Raw genomic sequence first — 22664 nt, 5'->3', positions numbered from 1 at the left:
ATTGTTCATTATAACTTTGTCTGTAAAATTCTCGACTTTTGAAAACTTCAAACACAGAAAAGTATGACTTTGAAGGAAATTAATAACCTTGTCCAATGATTCAGTGTATTTATTATCGTGCAAATTTAGATAAGTTTTCCGTATGCCACCGAAATCTACGAAAGTGAATCCACCACGAATATAAATGATTTTACAGTATTTGAAGAATTAAAAATAACAACAGACTGTTAAAAACGTGCTTTCATTGAACAACAAGTAACACAGACAGACTGTGACCAAGTCTCTAGCTAGTTTTGAAGGATTTAACAAATTGATGTGGCGGATCTTTTGATATTCGTGGCGGGTAGTCCATCGGTGAGAGCTTGTCCCCTCAAACAAAAAGTAAACCTGTTAACGATGGTGGGGGGAAATGGATCACGATGCAAGGCACGGCACAAATATAAACACATAAAAACTAAACCTGCATCTTTTACGAATGATCTAGGGTTGTGTAAAGTACTTGTTTGTTTACATGGTATTTTCCCCATGTAAAAATATAATTTTTTTATTCAATGGCTAGATTCCAGTACATCATCGTTGAAAATAAAGCACTGAATTGAAAAAAAAACAAAACACCCAAACAACATCGGCGTTTTCATCAATTAGCTATAAGATAATCTTTTGTCATAATTATAAAAAATTGTTCCATAGTAAACTGATAATGTAAAACAATTAACATTTAAAATGATTATATATAAGCAATGCGAAAACAAGGCCTAGCTTAGCAAGGCTGTAATTGAGTCTGCCTTAAAAGCAAGCAAGACACGAGGCCAGAATGACCACTGTACATGTAGTTACAAGAAAATTATATTCACTAAGGAGAATGATGTCGACGATCACAGCGTCAGTTGGATCCAGCCTTATACTTGGACGGTGATTTTCGAATTCAGGTTCAGCCGGTGTTATATAGTGCCTTTTCCCCCTAGCCATCTTTCCCCCCGGAAAAATGGCTATATAGCAGTTCTTCCCCCCGGAAAAATGGCTATATAGCAGTTTTTCCCCCACGGAAAGCTGACTATATAGTGGGCTTTCCCCCTTTTTATAGCCAGATTACCCCCACGGAAAACCTACTATATAGTGGATTTTCCCCCATTTTTACTTTCCGGCCATGTTTATTGCGGACCATTCGTGACAATAATTTGCAACAACTGATATGATATTAATTTCTCACAAAGAAGGATAATTATGGCATTTATTAATACATAGAATAAAATACATGGTTTTTCAACCCCAAATATGAACTAAGGCATGCGCCTTCATAACATGCATGTGTCATCATCGTTTATTTCACCTGTTCTCACCCCTTTTTGGAACACCGTTTACACGGATTACGGAATACCTCGAATCTTTTTCATCTAATCGATGCTTATCTACAGTTTTGACTTCGACGTTATGAACACGTGAGAACACATTAATTTTCCAATGTATTACCATCATTCAATGTATAAGCTTCTCCCAGGGAACTAACTGACCAATCTTGACTTAATTTTGTAGAGGAAGGGAATAAAAAGTGGAAATGTAATTCTCCCTTCGTCCAAAAGGCTTTCAATTTTAAATTAATACTGTTAGAAATGACGATCTTAAAAACAATTATATATTTGTTCTTCTAAATATCAAACGGGAGACAGGGTGCAATGATATGATGAGAAACTGAAATGTTTTAGTTTTACTTTGATTGATGGGGTTCTAAATCATGGTTAAGGGGTATTTTAATTATGTATTAAAAGCATGTGTAAATTTACACATGCTTTTAAAGTTAGTGTTTACCATTTCGTTTTAAAGTTACGCATATTCATATTTTTAAGCACATTTCTACGAAACGCGAGATATTATGATGTAAACATTTTAAACAACAATGAAATGTCTTCACAACCAGAACAATGTCGGTATCTTTCCTGGTTACTTTGGAAAATGTGAAATGGAACCTGAACTAACTTTATGTTTATATTGTCACACACTATTTGCTAATTTTTCCACTTTTAAGTTTGCAACGTGATTTATAAATATACAATTTGGAAAAAGATGCTATATAAATCTAGATATACGATTCAATTACCTAAAAAATTATACTATTTGTTTCATATTTTTGTAATAAAGATTTACTTGCCAATGTGTACTATATTATTTCTTCGAACAATTAAACAAGGGTAATTAAAATAAACAAAACAAAAACAAAAAACAACCAACACATATATTGTGATGAGCTGACTTTTTTTTAAATACAAGCTTGTTCTTCTAATCAACTAACAAGTAAAAAAAGTCGTATATGCGCTTAGGTTGGTTATTTTATTTTTATTTTTTTTGATTTTCGGTTTCTCCTTTTATGAATAAAAGTTCATTGATTTATTTATCTAATTATTTATTACCGGGTATATCATTAGTCATCTTATGAATTGATTAGATGTTTTGAAGAATAATGAATTTTACCCGCGTACCGTTTTAAAAAATTTTGTTCGTAAATTAAAAAAAAGCAGCAAAATTAAACGTAATTTTCAATCATTTTGATAAAGACATATACGAGTGATTGTGTATTTTTAAATGATGTTTTACTTGTAAATGACCGTAAAAATATGTTCATGTGGTCATTTATAGTTTTTTAGATATGGGGCCCTAAAAAATACATATTCTTTATAATTGGATTTCAAACATCGGCCTCGAAAACAACAAAGGCTCCTACCCTGCATGGGGGCTTAAATTTTCGGTGTCATCTACTAGTGGTATACCTCTAGCACTGTGAAAATATGGTTAATTGGTCATCTCTAGAATTTGAGATTCGGGTCCCCACCTAAACCACTGCCACTATAAAAATATGGTGATATGGTCATCTCTAGTTTATGAGACATTGGACCCTAAAGAATATGCACTATAATTATTATAATAGGATTTTAAAAATCGGGCTCTGAAACATCGGAAATAAAATTTCTCTAAAACAGAGGTTTACATAGCCTTGATGAAGTTTTCAAAAACAGACAAACAGTCTGATAAATTTATCAAGAAATTCTTAAAACATTCTCGTTTGATGCAATTTCAGAACACATAATTATGCATATAAGTGTATAACTTGTAAAACTTTTATTACTTTTCTTAAATTACCTAAATTAAGTTCTATGTGTAATTCCATTACACACATGTTCAACTTTCAGCATTGTCTATAAAAATAATAAATCGGCAAAACGAAACTTAACCTGTACAGATGAATGCAGATATACATGTATGCAACCTGGGAGTGTAGAAACATTGATTTTAATCCTTACTGGATTTCCATAAATATTTTTTATAAAATCTGAACCAAAAACGTGAGGGAGAAACCCTACTATGGGGGAAAAGCTACTATATAGTAGCTTTTCCCCCCAGGGGGTAAGGCTACTATATAGTAGGTTTTCCGGGGGGGAAAGCTACTATGGGGGAAAAACTGCTATACAACACCGGATCAAGACCGAATCAAACAGAGTATTGTAGGGCCACACCAATATAATTTCTTGTCCGTCGGACCTCACGCGCTCGTATTTCAATAAATCTATACAAATAATAGTATTACAAATTTCCCGCATCAAGGAAATTTTGCGCTGTTTTCTGTTCTATTTCCGCTCTGTATTTGGTCTAGGCAGTGCACAAATATATTTTATAGATTTTAGGGGGTTGGGGAGTTGGGGTTACTTCCTAGAAGGTAAAAATGGCTGAAGAAAGGCCGTTCTTGCAAGTTTCTTGTCGATCAACGTTTATTATGGTATCAATAACACCAGGGGCAGTTATTGCGACAAAAAGGCATATAATATATTTCAATAACGATATTTATTTATTGATTATTTCAATAAATGATGAATCAAATTTCCCTGTATCATTGTACATATGTACGACTGTGTATATCCTGTTTATTATATATGACAGATATACTGAGTTGAAAGTCTTGTTTATAGATGGATTCTTTCATTCGATTCCTTTTTTGTCATGTAGAGAAGAGAAAAGCAAGTGCCAGATTTTCGGTAAAATACTACCGAAAAACCTATGGCAATCAAGTTGAGCAGTAAAAAAATCTTTGATTCTTTGGGAAACAACAACCCCTTTACCTGCAAATGTACAAAGCCAAGTAAGTCATCAAATATGCATAAAGGTAGTCAATACGGGAGGCTTACTCTGGTAGTCTGTACACTGCCTGAAACCCTGACGCAAAATTTAATTAACACGGTCCAGGTTTACGATCAATTATACCTACTGTTTATTTCTTTCTGTAGCACTAATTAAATAAATAATTGAAGATGATACGTCATCAATAGAAGAAAAACCACATACTTTTTAGGAAAATCTACTCAAGGTAGGTCCCTACAAGGGACGAGACGCCAAACAATGAAGACAGCATCGGGAACTCTTTTATTTTTGCTGCTGTTCACGCGCGTTTCTAGTCAAATTACAGAAATACAGAGAGATTCCAGAATTTATGCTTTCAATGTGAACTCAAATCTTTCATTCGTTGGACATGAGTTTCGGAACCACCAGATTTCCAACTTCTCGACAAAGTTCATGGCTACTCAGTGTGCGATGGAGTGCCACAGAACTGCGCGGTGTCAGTCGTTCAACTTTGCGTCCAAGACCCGACAGTGTCTTCTAAACGATGCCACTCACGAGGATTTTCCTGAGGACCTGGCTAACGACTCCAGCACGACCGGCACAGTGTATTATCTTAAGGAAGCCATATCCATCAACCCGGTAAAATATCTTAGATTCTGTGTTTTTAGTATATAATGAAATGTGCTATTCGTTTGAAACTAATTGAAGTTTTGATATTTTATTACGAAAATTTATTCAGACAATGGCATTATCAAAGTCAAAAAAATAATTCATCTCCTTTAAGACATTTATTATATGGACCGGTACAAAAGACTGATATTTTTTTTGCCATTTAAGTAATCCGTAAAAACAAATGGCAAAAAACGAATGAAAGTTTGGAAAAACCACATAATTATATTACTTTAAATATCTTATATAATCATATTCTGTAAAACAGAGATAAAATCTTAATCGCCGACGAGCAGAAATGTCTCAAGGATGCATTTATTTCATATTGACCCATCAGAGAAGAAGGTCAATTTACAATGCAAAAATTTCTGTTTCAATTTAATTAAAAATCATTTTTAAAGGCTAATTTGGGATAATTTTTAACCATATACAACTATATCCAAGTATTTGCGTATACGTTAGATTTAAGTACAAAGATTAACAATGTATTCAACCAAAATACAATAGTATAATGATATTAGTATTAATTATACTTTCATGTTAAATACTGAAATCTGATTGGTTAAGACCCCGGTGATAATCCGTTCTATTACCCTCAGCGTTAGCAACACACTTAGCAACGGGTAACACAACGAATTGTTACATGCGCGTAAATAATGCCGTGGAATTCACGTCATTTCTATATAGAAGCAGTAAGAAAATCTCTAAAATCAAGACATTCAGTATAATAAAATAAATAGTGCATGTATGGGAGGATAACAGTTGAATTGACACCCCTCGAAAACCATTGTCAACCTCCGCTTCGCGTCGGTTGACAATGGTTTCCTCGGGGTGTCAATTTCAACTGTTACCCTCCCAAACAGGCACTATTTATATAAAATCATTTGATGGTGTACACGCTTTATTGGATTATATGAATTTTGTCTGACACTACACGCTTTCTTCATTGCCCGTATATGTACAAAAAACACGCGGAAAAGCGTCTTATCTTTACTCCCTCTATAAATCTCTCCTAAGTAACACATATAAACACATATAAAGTTAGCATTTTTTATTAACAAATACTTCATTAATAATCGAAAGGTAACACAGATGAAAAGTCAAATAATTCTGTTGTCCGTTTCTGTTGCTTTTAATGTTGCAAAAACTTTTGAACGCTCTCGATGAAAAGGTTTTAGAAACTTTAACTCCAAAAGTTAAATGTTAAACATTAACTTTCTATTTTACGAATTGTAAGTATATTTGTATTTGAACAAAAAAATGAATAATTAAGAATAAAATACACCTTTTTGTTAGAAATGTCTTTTTGGAGGCGGTTTATTTTACCCGTCGGTGATTCGGCCTGTTGTTCATCTTCGGGCAAATTTCACTTAAAGTTGCTATTGAACATGCTTTTAAGATCCAGAATTGTTCATAAATTAGTTAAGTAGTACTAAGGTTTTTTTTTTACCAGAAAAAAGTGGATGTAAATACTCTTTGAATATTCTGCAGTATTTACAGTCCTTTGTACCAGCAAGATTTTGAGAAAATTTGAAGGCATGAATGAAAATTTTTTTGTGCTGCAAAAAGCTAAGCAAAAATTACCTTTTAAACTGTATGATTGTAATGTATTTTCAATCGATCGATCTTCTTTATTTTTATTTACATCTACCGAGTAATTTTCCTTTGTTTCTTAAGAAAACCAATTGTGATTCATAGATCTCTAGAAACTTACATAGCTAAAATCTTTTTTAAAAATTTTAAGAAAATTTTACTGCTTTTATATAGGAATAACGTGAATTCTACAGCGAACCGTACGCGCATAATTTTCGCGCATGTAACATTTTTTAATGTTACCCGTTGCCAAGTGCGTTGCTAACGCTGAGGGTAATAGTAAATATTATTAACTGCGTCTTAACCAATCAGATTTCAGTATTTAACATGAAAGTATAACAAAATAAAATATCACTTACACAAATCATCATATCATACAACATTGTATCATATGATACAGTATTGTGTTGCATCATATGATACAATATTGTATTGTACTCAGTATAGTAGTGTATTTATAAATTTTGTATCGTACAATGCACTATGAAATTTAAATGTGGTATGATATAATATTGTATCATATGATTTGATACAATATTGTAGGATAACACACAATATTTTAATATAGATTGATTTTCATGATATAAATATGATGAATCATCTCGTTGAGCTCTGTAATCTTTGATTACCTATGTTTTTTAATATCACATTATGTCGTTTTACCAGTGAAACAACCCATTAAAACAATACTTTCTAGTAAAACTGTATTTTAGATGAAAAAAGTACTCTTTGAAATTGGATTTTGCACATAAAACATGAGATAAATACATGTAAAGTAATATAACTTTATCCCATTCGTTGCATTAAATAACATTAATTTTGTGTTAATGCCAAGTTCTTAAGTATCTTCCCACGAAATGTCAATAGATTTTTTTTATAACAGTGAATGAAATTCGTTACACGTTTCAAATAAATATAACCGTTAGTGGATGACGCAAAAATTTGTTTTCAATATTTAGGATGCAATTGGGCCTTGCGGTAACCATCCCTGTAAAAATGGCGGCCGTTGCCTAGATACGATTTCTGCTGTATCCGGGAACAGAACATTTTTCTGCTTGTGTCAGAATGGATGGAAAGGAGACATATGTGATATCAAAGGTTTATATAACTATGATTAGAAAACATATCTTTCCAATGACCCCCCCCCCAAATAGTTTGGAGAAAAAATACGCAAAAAGTAGTAGATCAATCAATAATTTAAAAGTAAACAAATAAATAGATTAATGCATGTAATTTCACAAATTAATAAAGTCATATCTTGTGTAACATTTTACTATTTTTGGTGATTTTTGTTCTTTGGTCTTTTCATATAAAAAGAGGAAAGTTTAGGCTGGGCTCAATGGGTTGAGTGGTCACAATGTTCTACCACCTGTGGCAATGGCTACCATATCAGACAACGAAAATGCAAAAACTTAGACAGTGGGATGGATCTCGCCTCCTCTAAGTGTTACGGGCGGGACACGGATTACAAGGCCTGTCAATTCAGAAAATGTCCAAGTAAGATGTAGATTCAATGCTTAGAGATTCCTTAGTAACCAAGACACACGAGCTTTGTACCTCTTTTAATGCCGACGTTCTAACTTATTAATGTTTCAGGGTGGAATGAGTGGGGAGTATGGGGCGAGTGTTCGACCCTCAATTCCTGTGGCAAAGGTTCTCGCTCACGCACACGCACATGTGGGAATGGAGGAAGACCCGGAGTTGATCGGTATTGCCTTGGACCTGTCAACGAAACAATGGCTTGTGATTCAGTTCCGTGCAATGGTACTGCTGAGTGTTCTTAGTCTTCTATATATGGAAAAAATGAGAAAAAACATGCATTTTTATACAAAAAAATCGCTACGTTTCCTGTGATTTCACATAATTATACGTACATAGCTTATTTTACTTATTCGGTCATTGTTTCTCCCCCATTTTATTTCTTTCAATAGGAATGGTACGCCTAAGGGACGGAGAAAAATTCGGAGAGGGCCGGGTGGAGATGTACCACAGTCATTCCAAGAAATGGATGCAGGTTTGTGGAAAGAAGTGGACCCAACGGTCAGCTGACACGGCTTGTAAACAGCGGGGCTTCTTGGGGGCACACAAAGGTTAGGCGGAATTACTTACAATGTGAAGCCTTATTATGATATTATAATAAAAGCATTATTTCAAGATGTATTGAATTTCTTTAATTTAATGAAAGGTTCGCATGCATGTGAATCAGTCTGATTAAAACCACAGAAAGGACGGAGAGGGGATGGTTTCAATCGGACTGCATATGAATGTGTTAATCTAAAAAAAAAGACTCGACTATGAAGACATGGAATATACTATGAACATTATTTCAAGAGATTGATTTCTTGACCATGTTGAAGAAAAAAAAAAAGAAATTGTTCTGACGATCTCACACTTCTTACTATTTAGTTTTGACTAACGGCGAGTACGGCAAATCTGACAGTTTAGATGTTGTTTCCTTGGAGTGTACCGGAAGTGAATCGTTTCTCCACCAATGTCTGCGAGTGAGAGCGGACCAGTGCTCAGTAATGGCCGGGGTTCAATGCATGGGTAAAACAATCTTCTAAGTCATACATCTTAAAAGGAACTTTAATTAATTGATTCTACAACATCATAAACTTCTCTTTTCAGTACGCGGTGCTTGGAGTTTGTGGTCCTCTTGGGGAAACTGTTCGGTCACGTGTGAGAACGGAACTCGCACGCGCACGCGTGTCTGTAACCACCCTCCGCCAAATTTTCGTGGCCGGGAGTGTCCCGATACCGACATTGAGTATAAGCCATGTACAATGATAATGTGCCCAGGTATGTCATATTTCTATAGATGTGCATTTTTTCTTTAGCATAATAACAAAGTGCACTAAAACTTTGTTAATCTATTACCACAGTTTATGAAATATGTTCGACGTTAATTACGTACAACTATTTTTTAAATTTTTTTCGAGGAAACTTAATTGTTGAATGTTGAATTAATGATATGGAAAATGTGTTTATCGGTATAAATACATTTAACTCGCTTTTCACTGATTTCACCACAATATCACTGTTCTGCGCCTTCACAGAAGTTCACAAAAAAATTATCACTCACTGACTATCTAGCTTAGAAGATAAAAAATATGTTCTAACAGCCATTCTATTGTTGCAAATTCACAGTATCAAACAGAATTCCAGTTTTAAAGTTACACGAGATAAGTGCCACTTTCACGTTAGAAACTGCTTTTGACATTTAATATTAATTAAGTGTAATTTCAAAAGTATGTTATGTTTTGGTTTTTTCGAAGTAAAATAATAATCCCTATTAGTATTTATCAGTTGTATCACATGACCTGACTTTCGTAGGAAATGGCGTATGGCTTACGTGGGAAGCATGGACAGCTTGTTCTGCTCAATGTGATGGCGGGAAAACTTCCCGCCAAAGGCAGTGCGACACGACGAGGGGTTCTTGCTTAGGCAGTGCTTATCAAGTTGAGACTTGCAATAATTTCTCATGCTCGGGTAAAATTGATGTACATTTAACCGTTTCCAGCTTCAGTCTATCCTGCAAAAAAATCCCGACACTCCAACCCCTCTTAATTCATGCTATTGCTACGCCCTATAACACAGATCTGCATGCTCACATATGTTCTCAAGTGCGCAGAACCAGTATAGTACTAACTGTCCGACATTACTAACATTTACTATGAGCTGCATGTTAATTCAATGTGGTAGTGGATGGTATCTGGCGAGAATGGTCCACTTGGTCTGAATGCTCCGTATCCTGCGCCAATGGAACCAAGTATCGAACACGTTCCTGTCTTGGACCATTCCACGAGGGACAGAATTGTTCAGGAGACTACAGAGAAACAACAGATTGCTTTCCAAAAGAGTGTCCAGGTAAGTCTACGATCTACTTCTAAAACCATCAAATGATTTAAACAATATTTTTTTATCTACATTGCTGGAATTTTCCCCCCTTAAAGTTGACGGTGTGTGGAATGGATGGATGCAGTGGAGTGAATGCACCGTGTCTTGTGGTTACGGAACAAGAAACCGTTCCCGTACATGCAAAGGTCCATATTATAAGGGAAAAGAATGCGATGGACCAAAGGATGAAACCGAGTCTTGTAACGCCTTTTCCTGTCCAGGTAGACGCATTTGATCGACAGAAAAAGTTTACAATTTGAAGATAAATTTACTGATAAAGAAACGACGATGCATGGCTTATAGGCTGTAAATACCGCTTAACATAATTCATTTCTCTGTCTATTTGCATTATCCGTCATGTCACTTTAGTTGATGGCTCGTGGAAGACCTGGAATGGATGGGAGAGTTGTTCGGTAACTTGTGGTGGCGGTATACAGAATCGCACTCGAGAATGCAATTTGCCTCTGCACGGTGGAGAAACGTGTATAGGACACTCAGAGGAATCGAGAAAATGTAACGAACACCCGTGCCCAGGTACATAAACATTGCTTATGCAATTACAGGTATGTTCTTTAAAATTCCTAGGTTTTAAACAGGAGATCGAACGAGGGATTCTTTGTTTTTGTAGTGGATGGAGTGTGGACTGCATGGGCCGATTGGTCGGATTGTTCTGTAACGTGTGCAAACGGCACCCAGTGGCGGAACAGAACTTGTGTGGGTCCGCGGTACGGGGGCATGAATTGCACGGGAGACGAAACACAGGAGAAGATATGTGTGGCCGCATCATGTCCAGGTATGACTTTTTTATTTTTACTTAAGATATTAATAATAATTTAACTTCCCCATAAATCTGTATTAAAGTGACCATCACGATCATTCTAGTTAATGGTGTATGGAAACCATGGTCTGAATGGGACTCTTGCAACGTTACCTGTGGAGGAGGGGAGAAGGCGAGGAGGAGAGAATGCAATGGTCCATTCTTTGACGGAGATCCTTGTGAAGGCCCCACAGAAGAACGCCTTACCTGCAACACTTTCAATTGTCCAAGTAAGGAGACATTCTGTTCAGAAGTCCTCATAAAATAATTACTGCTTTACAAAAGCGGTTTGTTGAAAGAATTACGAGTAGAAAATATGTCGCTTTCAGCTTCAAATCTGCTTTATCAAACAACGGCTTTCTACATTTTAAAACATGTTGCTTTTGAAACATACAAAAAAAATCAATTGCTGCTTTTGGCACCGTGTTGCACTGTGTTGCTGTTGCTTGCTTATCAGTTGATGGTGTTTGGGAGGCTTGGACCACGTGGACATCGTGTAGTCGTCCCTGTGGTACTGGGGAGCAAGTCCGCTCCCGTAACTGTGCGGGCCCTTTCTATAATGGAAGCGACTGTCTGGGGGATTGGAACCAAACTAAAACCTGCAACACTCACTCTTGTGCAGGTAATGATTTCCAATGCGGTTTTGACATTTTATTTGGTGATTCCCAATGGGTAAGGATTTAGATAGTAGATACTGTTTTGAATTGCAGTGCCGTGGCTATTCCTTATTCTTACCTTTCCCCTGATTGAAATATCATGGATTCTTTCAGAAAATCACTTACAATACACCGATCGATAATTATGATCGAGCGTTAAATTGAACGTTGAAAATATTTGGAAAGGACTATGTGCGGTATGATCAAATATCTGCCCCCGATTTCAACCAATTTTTAAATAGTATCGTATAAAAATAAAATCTTTACAAATCATTGTATAGAGGATGCCTATAACTTTAATAATGATTTTAGTCATCATTACTCATTCGCTGTGTATCTATGACGTCACCTAAATGGCCCAAATCTCGCAAATATGCAAACAAATGAAAATATTCTCATTTTTGCTATATATTTTGCATTCGGAAATATAGAGCGCAGGTCTGCTCAAGTGCGATTTTAACATATGTTTTTCTTCAGATAGTTATACACATTATACTAAAATATGGTACTTGAGCAAGCCTGCGCTCGATGTTTCCCAGTCGAAAAACCATCGGAAAACACCCATATTTCGCTACAAAACATCAATTTATCAAAATAATGCAATCTTCATGACGTCATATCTACATTATGACGTCACTGTGGTGATAACCTTTTACACCTTTATTTCCAATATGATTTTAACTATCTTTTACCTTATTTTTAAAGCTCTTTCTAAAACTTTGATTTTGGGGGCAAAAAATGCATAAAACCGCACTTAGTCCTTTGATTAGAAAACAGTGTTTTACTGTTAGATTTATTGAAAGGCAAGTGATTTCTGAAATGTTCCATAACTTTGTTTTTCCTGTGTGCTTTGTGTGCTGTGCTGTGCTGTGCCGTGTCGTGTTTTTGCTGTGTGCTGTGTCGTAGTCGATGGTTACTGGCACGAATGGTCAAACTGGACCTCCTGTAACGTCTCGTGCGGTGGAGGATCCATCTGGCGCAGACGACGCTGTGAACAACCCTTGTTTGGAGGAGAAAACTGTACAGGACCGTCTGTAGAATTACAAGATTGCAACACATTTCCATGTCCAGGTATAATACCCTTTCATTAAGAAGTTAAAATGAATTTAACAAACCTCCCTAATATTCTTCTTTGTAAACTATTTATTTTTGTTTGCTTTGGTACCAGTTGATGGGGTGTTTACGGCCTGGGGCGACTGGTCAGCGTGCAGCTTGACTTGTGGGAATGGTACTCAGTCCAAGAATAGGTCATGCGAGGGCCCATACTTCGGAGGAAAGAATTGTACCGGAGATTGGGGTCAGACAAAAGACTGTAACACATTTCCATGCCCCGGTAAGTATATATCCAACCTCTTCTTCTTCTTTTCCGTTAATGATTTGGATACCCCGCTTATAGGACGTATACTTATACATGTGATTTTCATTTTTACATTTCATTTTAGTCGATGGGTTTTGGTTAAACTGGTCAAATTGGTCAGATTGCTCAAAATCGTGCGGACGAGGCTTTATGTATCGCACACGCGTTTGCGAGGATCCGAAATACGGGGGCTCAGAATGTGTTGGCGTTTCCAATGAAACAATGCCATGCAATCCGTCGAGCTGCCCTGGTATGTACCCGCGACCATCAATTGCTATTGTTCGCTTTTGTGCGCATTTATTACTATATATGTATATTTTTATCAACTTACAAATTGTTTATCCAGTGTTAATTCTGTCAACATACAGCATCATATCCTTTTTTGAAATTATCAAGCATTTGTTTTCTTTGTATTAAAACGTTTGAAATTATTTCATATGTCAGATAAGAAAACCTTTGTTGCACTAGCTTCTGTTGCTATGTCTCTATTTTTTGCACACAAGCTTAACCCCTTTTAACTCCCAACTTTTTACATAAACACCATGCTAGGGAGGAAAGGTCTTTGTCAGTGCTACCCTTCAGAATTGAGCTTTTGCTATAGAGTAGTCGTAGATAAGTGTTTTATGTAGTGGACGGACTGTGGAACACCTGGCAAGCATGGTCAGACTGCTTCGGTACCTGTGGGGTTGGAATCCAGTACAGAAACCGTACCTGTGATGGACCATATTATGGCGGAAGTAACTGTACAGGACCGGAAAACGAAAACCAAGAATGTTTCACTAAAGAATGTCCAGGTACCTATGTTATATATCACATATACTACTAGTAGTATTGTTAGTTCAAGATATATTTGGAACACGTTTTAATGTGTTTTATTCATATTACTTGAATTCCTTTTCAGTGGATGGACTTTTCACTGAATGGTTAACTTGGAGCCACTGCTCTGTTTCGTGTGGTGGGTCATTGAGAAACAGAACTCGGAGCTGCATTGGTCCGTTCTTTGGTGGTAAAGACTGTGAAGGTCCTAGAAATGACAGCGAGGTGTGTGGGGAAACCCCGTGTCCAGGTAATGCTTCCTTATATGAACCTATAGAATAGCGAAAACGTTCAATTCTGAATGAACGTTTTCGTGACGTCACAATGATCATAGTGCGCGCTTATTGCTTGTCGCTCGGATTATTGTAAACATAAAACCTCGATTATTTTAACAGTTCTGAACGATTTGTCTTTTTCAAACGTAAATATAAGTAATTAACAGCAATGTTAAAAAGTTCTCCGGGATATGAAGTTGGTTGGTGTGTGATCAAATCTTCTGAGAAGCCATTGGGCTTCACAGTATTTGATCACGTTACTAACCAACTTACTATCCCGGCGAACTTTTTAAATTGCTGTTTATTTCTTAAATGAACGAAAATTTGTATTTGTTGCGGGTTAACGTATTACGAATATCATTTGTTAGATAGTATGAATAACGAATAACCTTGTAAGATTTGAAGGAAACTTTTGGTTTCAGTTGATGGCGAATGGAGTTTGTGGTCTTCATGGGGCGGCTGTTCAGAGACTTGTGGAAAAGGACAAACACAACGGTATCGTTACTGCACAGAAAACAAATTTGGAGGGAAGAACTGTTCCGGAGATTCCCTTCAACATCAAGACTGCAATGATTTCCCATGTCCAAGTAAGAATTTAAAAGTTTGAAGATAATATCTTGAATGGACGGTTGATGTCTTTTGCAATACACACATGTATTAAACTATTTTTTTAACCATATTAGTCGATGGCGTTTTTAACCCTTGGTCAAACTGGACGGAATGCAGCAAGACTTGCGGTACAGGGATTCAGTCCAGAAATCGAACGTGCGATGGTCCATATCATAACGGCCAAGAATGCATGGGGAATTATTCTGACTCTCAAGAATGCAATACACATCACTGCCCTGGTGAATGAAATAAAAGAACAATTTTAACAAGAGCTTGGACTTTTGGTAGCTGTGTCAAACAGCAATGTGACATAGGCCTGTCTATACCATTGCTGGTCACTCAGCCATGGCTCTTTGAAATCAAGATTTCTCTGGCTCCTGAGCTTAGACTACGCAATCGGTGTATATTTTGTTTAAAAGAGCGTCATTTTCAACTTCTTTTAAAGCAAGAAATAGATAGTCACGTCCTACCAAAAGTACAAGGTCTTGTCAAAATGGATCTGTATTCAGCCATAACATCGATCTTCTTTTTTTTGGAAATTTTTGACATATGTATCCTTAAAAAATGACACTTCGTAATATCAAGTTCTTTTTGCGTAGTGGACGGTGTTTTCATGGAATGGTCGACTTGGACAGACTGCTCATTGTCCTGTGGATCAGGAAAGCAGAGCAGATCCCGTATATGTGTCGGACCTTTCTATGGCGGAAGTGGATGCGACGGCTCTTTTCAAGACAACAGAACCTGCAACGATCACCACTGTCCAGGCAAACTAACTTTCCACAATTTTTCTTTCTCTGATATCCACAAAAAAGAAAATGAATTTTTTTCGCCATCACAATCACAGAGACAACTCTTTCTCGTTCGCTTGAATTATAGTTGATGGGGTTTGGGATGACTGGGGTCCCTGGAAGGACTGTGATGTCACATGCGGTGGTGGAAATCAGACACGTGAACGCACATGCACGGGGCCATTTTACGGTGGTGCCCCATGCAACGGTTCTTGGAATGATACACAAGAGTGCAACACGTTCCCATGTCCCGGTAAGAAAGAGTCAATGTCACTTACCTTAAGCCATCTTCTCCTCCTGTCATCGTCATTTCATAAAATCAGCCCACGATTTGTTTCAGGTTTCTTGTGACATGGTTGATTTTGGATTTCCGACAAGTCAGTATCGTTCGTCAGCGTCGCTTAGTATTTGCTGCCACGCTGTAGAATGTTACTACACAAATGACTGTTGTCTTTTGTCCGTGTCTTAGTTTGAAGTAGTTGCTTTCAATGTATCATACAAGGTCGTAGAGCAGGCACAGTGTTGGTGTATACTATACACATGTATACATGTGTACGCATTTGTTGTCACAACAATTTTATTATGAAGTAATTTGGCCACTACGTAATTGTTGCAGTGGATGGCCTCTGGCTCTCTTGGGGTGGCTGGGGCACATGTAACGTAACATGCGGGGGCGGAACACGCTTACGTAACCGAACCTGTGATGGGCCTTATTTTGGCGGGAAATCATGCGAGGGTGAAGAGGAGGATTCTAGCAGTTGCAACGATTTCCCATGTCCAAGTAAGATTACCGTCCAATACTTTATTTACTCGGAATTAAAATAAAAATACGTAACGCCACGTTTGTTTATTTAAGTTGACGGGGTCTGGAACCCATGGTCTATCTGGGATAACTGCAGTGAGAGTTGTGGCGGGGGAAACCAGTCTCGCTATCGTACGTGTGATGGGCCGTATTATGGTGGAATGAACTGTTCCGGGAATGACACCGAGGCCAGGGACTGCAATACACACCACTGCCCAGGTCTGAGACAAAACGTCCTGTAGTGTGCAATTAAGACCAAGTACTGTATTCACATGGACGCAAGTACACGCGTTACCCGGATGTTATATTTATAATCATTATTGGGTGGGTCCTTTCTTGGAACACGGTGCATTAACCTTTATTAGCTTTCGAGATTTAAATTTGAATGACTACATCTCTGTCACGAACCAGAACAGGGGTCAAATTTTTGGATTTATGGATTATAAACTATTGACTATAGTTTTATAATTTTTTAAAAATTCCAAATTAGCCCCCTGAGAGACAAAGCTCACACAGTAAGAAAATACAAAACCTTTGATTGTAGTGGATGGAGTGTTCGGTAACTGGTCTCAGTGGTACGACTGTAGTGTGACCTGTGGCGGCGGGGTCCAGTGGCGGAATAGGTCCTGCATCGGGCCCTTCTACGGAGGAAAGGACTGTTCCGGCGCCTTTGAAGAATCGTCAACCTGCAATACGCATCCGTGTCCAAGTAAGTACATTTATTTCCTTGTTCTATCTATAGATATCCGATTAAAAGGAGCTTGTTCCTTTCTTACAATGCATCATGTCTGATTTCTGTGACAAATTCTTTAGTTGACGGAAAATGGAAATCTTGGGGGGAGTGGGACACCTGCAATGTCACTTGTGGAGGGGGGATTCAGAAAAGAGTCCGGGACTGTGACGGTCCATTCCACGGAGGGAACAACTGTACAGGTCCAGCGGACAGTTATCAGGAATGTAACACACAACCTTGCCCAGGTACCTAAAGTACAGTAGTCCAACGATTCAATTGAAGTATTTCTCAACTTACATTGTAAGATAGATGTTATAAAGGTGGCATGTGGTCAACATACCATTCATATTGACCCTAAATTTTTTTAGAGATGGTTTATTAAACTATCATTAGGTAAAATCCAAATATTTTAGCTTTGTAATCCGAGTATTACCAGTATTCTACATCTTTATATAAAGCTCTTCGTCTCATTGAGGTAAATAAAGTCTAAAAATGACCACCACCGTCGAGCCTTCTTAAACATTTATATAAATATTAATGAAATACTGTTAACAATTGTAGTTGATGGAGTATGGAAGGATTGGGCTGGCTGGGGAGAATGTAGTTTGTCGTGTGGCGGAGGAATACAGACACGCTTCAGAGACTGTAACGGTCCATTTCACGGCGGAGCAAACTGCACTGGTCCCGATGAGAGCTCTCAAGCGTGCAATACGCAACCGTGTCCTGGTCAGAGACGATGGCGGATAAACTGTTTTTCTCTTTCAGATCTCAAGACCATTGATAATTTATTTGTTTTATTGATTTGAGTGTTTATAGATAGATGTCCACAACTTTGTCAATTTCTGTAAAATCGCGCTTCAGAAACGCGAATTTACAGGAATTGGCCGCAATTCACTGTGTGTTCCCTGCTTTTAGCACTCTAAGATAACAAACTTGTTAAAGTTCTTTCAAATCAAGCATTTATTTAATTACTAATTCAAATCATGTAAGAAAAAAAAACAATTATAAAAAAAATCAATGAAGTAAATCATATATCACATCGAATAAGAAATACCGAATGAATCAATTTGAATTCTATCATTGCCAATGCATAAATGTGAATTAATATATTTCTGTTGGATGTTTACATATGACTCAAGTCTATACTGATATTTCTGCACTGCATTGCTTTAACGCTGACAATGTTACAGTGGATGGAGAGTTCACGGATTGGACAGATTGGGGCAAGTGTGACGTCACATGCGGGGGAGGGTCACAGCTTAGAAGTCGTGCTTGTAATGGTCCTTTCCATGGTGGTCAAAACTGTTCTGGCGCCTGGGAAGAGACCCAGACATGCAACTCACAAAATTGCCCAGGTAAGAGATAAGTTGCATCTCAAAAGATGCGATATTTCAAAGAATACTGTTTTGACGTGGTCAAAATTAAATTAGTTGGGTCATCGACTCATTTCAATGTATATTGCTAAAATCAGTACGCAAGATTTAATTACAACAATAATAAAATCAGTATTTTATAGTAAGGTTATACCGGTATTACAATTTCTTGAGCTTAAACTATGAAATGTATATTTTTATGTAAAATAAATGCAGTCTAGCTTTTGGTTCCATCACAGAATTAATTTCCGAAATAATAGAAAGATCGGCGTGGTTTACGTACAGTATACATGTACCCTGTTGGGGGGTTGTCACCACGGCAAACCTTGTTTTGGCGATGATTATATTGGTGGTCAATATTAAGTTTATATTTCAGTCTAAATTTTACACAAATATTTAAAATACTTAACTATTAATATCAATCACCCAGGTATCTACATTAATTAGCTTAAGATTATTTTGGAAGTATTAAACAGGTGAAGGTGCTGTCGAGACCTATTTGATGTTCACTTTAAAGAGCCTTTGTTTAAAAGCGTTTGATTAGAATCTCCGCCATATTGTTATGTTGCTTTGACAGAGGACGGAGTGTGGATGACTTGGTCCCTGTGGGGAGACTGTACGGTGACGTGCGGGGGCGGGCTGCAGTACAGAAATAGGTCATGTGACGGCCCTAGATATGGAGGGGCAGAGTGCGCGGGGGCGGGCGAGGAACAACGGGACTGTGGGAAGAATCCATGCCCTAGTAAGACAACAGTTCGACAACTTGAGTGAATCTTGTTTTTACTTTTATTCTAAAGCATGTTTAAAAATAATTGTTCGCATACTTTTGAATCGCGGAAGAATCATCAACTTAATCTATTCTTTTATTTTATATAGGTTTTATACATGTGTATTTGAAAAAAAAAAGTCAGATAGCTTTGTATGTGAGCTGTGTCCTTTTGTGTGCTCCCACCGCCAACTTCCTGCCACCCTTCTATCTCCGCTTTTCCACCTTTTTTCTCTCTAGACATGTCATAAACTGTATTTTCTATTCTCCTCCAATACACACCACTGAGGTTTTTTTTCTATTTCAATAATAAACTCTGCAATCTTTTCCAGAAGAAAGTGAGTTACATTATTTATATACATTCAATAGTTCCTGGAGACTGGATGTCATGGTCAGGTTGGTCGAGATGCAGCGCCACCTGTGGAACAGGTGTAAGATGGCGGACCCGAGATTGTAACGAGACTTCGTATGGAGATTTGACGGCGCCTTGCGAAGGAACGAGCAATGGCACGGAGGATTGCAACACGTTCCCTTGTAGACCTTACGGTACATAGTTCATTAATCACGTCAACTTTTTTCTGTTTAGAGGTAGAATAAAGATAGAAATTATATCAAAAATTTGTTAACGCGTTTTGCATTTAGTTTGGATTTAAAATACAATGATTGCACTTTGCTAGTATAGACGTGGAAAATTTAAATATCTGTACAAACAGCAGATTTTAGGATTTTTTGAAATCCTAAAATTCAATGAATATTATGTTTCAAATCAGCTGCCACATGCAGTAATTTACGAGATATGGGGATGGTAGATAGCGGTATGGTTCAACTAAAACCTGAACGGAGGGACTTGTACTCGGAAAAGCCGGAACTAGAGCCAGTATGGCTGTATTGTGATATGGAATCTGAAGGCGGGATAGGAGTAACGGTAGTAGGTAAGAAACACAGACTTAGTACTGAAAAGAGATCTTGGTAATTAACACTGCCTATAACCTAGTCCCCACTTTTAAACATAGAATCTGATTGTTTTTGCATATTAAGACTACACAGAATTGTACCCATGCACAGCTGTTAAAAAATATAAAATATGATTTGAGTTGAAACTTCAGCATCAATTTTTTGTTATAAAGGCCATGACAAAGAATCGCGCACTAATGTAAATGGATACGAAGGGGCCGGAAGTTACCTTGCAAAAGTGACGTATGAAGTCTCAACTGATCACGTCATTGCCATCATTGATCAATCAAAATTCTGTAAGCAGTTCCTGAGATGGGAATGTAAAGGCGCGGTCATTCATAACCCTCATCAAAAGGATTCTTGGACGACTTTTTGGACAAATCGCAGTAGCGAGTTCAACCAGTACAACACTCCTGCGACTTACTTCCCCGGAGCAAAGCCGGGAAGTGGTAACTGCGCATGCGGTGACACAGGAACATGCACAAACAAATCATTGTCTTGTAACTGTGACAGCAACGACTTTGAATGGCGCTCCGACGAAGGCTTTGTCACGTACAAAGACGACCTGCCAATTCTTGCTTTTCGCGCTGGAGATACAGGTGAGCTATTCATTTTGTCTTTTGCTGAATTATGTCCACAGCAGAGAATAAATTTTCAGATATATTTGGTAAAAAAAAAATTGAAAACGGTTACTTAATAAGAAAAATTTATGCATTTAATAAAAACAAAATCATGGTGTAACTTAAGGAGGCTAGACCCTAACGAGTAGATATTTCTTACCAATTGATATATAATTTACATAATTCCAAATCTTTAAAAGTTATATTGGAGTTCAGCATACTGCCTTTTAAATGGAGGCTAAAAAGTACTCTAAAATGTCTACAAGAATCTAGCCTTATTAAGTGAATTTTGCACTTCATTTCCTTACTTAGACGTTAGTGTTTTGCGATGCTTACAAGGTTGACATGCACGCCAGCTTGGTGAAATATTTGAGAGAATATAAAATATATTTGAAAAGCATACAAATTTTTCATTTACTTAGTATTTTTTTCTTTCGAACATAAAAACATTCATTTGATTATAATTTAGTATACATGAACAATAGTTCACTTTAACTCGTGATTAGAATGTATTTTGATAGTTTTATTATAAGTTTTCAAATATTAACGTACAATTATAACTGCAATACTTGTATTAATTCTATTCCAGCAAAAAAGGTAACATTACATTAGTTCAATGCAAGAATGGTCCTTGAAGACAATTAAAATGAAATATGTAGTATTGTTTTCCTTTACACGTCCACAATGCTAATAGGTTGCCATCTAAAATAACCTACCCTTATTTCTAAAGGGAATGAAGGAGAGGAAGGCTACCTCACAATCGGACCAGTACTGGCTTACGGGACCTCGGATTAATACTTTGCTTAAAGAAATCGTCAAATGGACTATCTCTATTGGAAACCCATCCTAGTTGGATATCACAAAACACGCCTCCCTCATTACACTCTTACAGATTTGGTTTTGTTTTTTTTTTTTTGGGGGGGGGGGGGGTTGGAAAGGGGGGGGGTCTTCAGGACAAACGTGTGATAAGTGTGGCGTGTTTGCACCGATATCCATCTCACAGCATTACTTGTTTGTGTTTCGTGCTTGTGTTTATTTGTGTTCATTGTTTTTGTAGGGAATGAACCCGTGGAACAGGGGGCGCATACAATAGGGCGTGTTTATTGCCAAGGAGTGGCGTAGGAGATATCAACTGCAACAGCTTTTTGCGCGCTTTATTTTTCTCTCACCTTTTTTATCAAAATATATTCATCATTTCTGCAAAAACTATATTAAAAAAATAAGTCAAGCGCCTTTTTGAATTAGATTTTTTTTTAAACGTTTTGACAACTGTCTGTTTGCTATGATACAGGTGATCAGGAAGGCGGAGAACAGGGGTATCATACTATCGGCGCACTTCAGTGCTTTGGGGTGTGAATGTAAGGTGTACTGTTCTGTACGTCGCCTCTGGCTTTCAGATAGACAACATAGTGATGCTTCCGCTTGAGTCTAGTATTTCGTGTCTGTCAGTGACGTCATTTCGTTATGTTAAAATTGACCAATCACAAGCCCGGTTGTCAGAATTGCACAAAACTGTAACACCAAATAGCACATAAATTCAAAAAAGTCGTTTCAAAGAAAATTCGTTGTAAATAAGGCAGGTTAATGGGACTTGGCGTAAAATCATATATTAATCTTAAAAAAACGTATTTCTTTAAATACACTATTTTAATAATTATATATATGTTACCAGTAATTTCAAATATACGTCAAGAATCATTACTCAAGCGGGCTTGAAGTACGTTGTTATTTATGTCATATACGTATTCTTATGTTTTAAACTGTTATCATGTTTTGTTGCCAATAAATGTTGCAAAGTCACTGTTTCTTTCCTCAATTGAAGCCGATTGAATGAA

General features: G+C 37.1%; 1 protein-coding gene across 3 annotated transcripts; it reads left to right on the top strand.

Moving 5' to 3' along the window:
* The first annotated feature begins 4335 nt into the window (after positions 1 to 4335).
* Positions 4336 to 22629, top strand: LOC105329277 (A disintegrin and metalloproteinase with thrombospondin motifs adt-1). 3 transcript variants are annotated; one of them, XM_034456639.2, is made up of 33 exons: positions 4336 to 4743; positions 7326 to 7464; positions 7684 to 7863; positions 7963 to 8130; positions 8298 to 8456; positions 8773 to 8913; positions 8995 to 9165; positions 10069 to 10233; positions 10320 to 10484; positions 10633 to 10797; positions 10892 to 11056; positions 11146 to 11310; positions 11538 to 11702; positions 12643 to 12807; positions 12905 to 13069; positions 13179 to 13343; positions 13723 to 13887; positions 13995 to 14159; positions 14607 to 14771; positions 14868 to 15032; positions 15393 to 15557; positions 15670 to 15834; positions 16198 to 16362; positions 16438 to 16602; positions 16928 to 17092; positions 17197 to 17361; positions 17678 to 17842; positions 18307 to 18471; positions 19067 to 19231; positions 19625 to 19801; positions 20026 to 20187; positions 20383 to 20808; positions 21887 to 22629. In XM_034456639.2, the coding sequence occupies exons 1-33, from the start codon at positions 4384 to 4386 to the stop codon at positions 21949 to 21951; spliced, it is 5778 nt and encodes a 1925-aa protein (XP_034312530.2). In that variant the 5' UTR covers positions 4336 to 4383; the 3' UTR covers positions 21952 to 22629. The 3 variants fall into 3 exon arrangements, with proteins under 3 accessions (XP_034312530.2, XP_034312531.2, XP_065922172.1); XM_034456640.2 differs by lacking the exon at positions 21887 to 22629 and adding an exon at positions 21560 to 21732; XM_066066100.1 differs by lacking the exons at positions 13723 to 13887; positions 13995 to 14159; positions 14607 to 14771; ... (1 more) ...; positions 15393 to 15557; positions 15670 to 15834 and having other exon boundaries at positions 4337 to 4743.
* Positions 22630 to 22664: the final 35 nt, after the last annotated feature.

Source organism: Magallana gigas, chromosome 7 (genome assembly GCF_963853765.1).
Source record: "Magallana gigas chromosome 7, xbMagGiga1.1, whole genome shotgun sequence".
NCBI lineage: Eukaryota > Metazoa > Mollusca > Bivalvia > Ostreida > Ostreidae > Magallana > Magallana gigas.
This window is presented reverse-complemented; position numbering and strand designations above follow the sequence as displayed.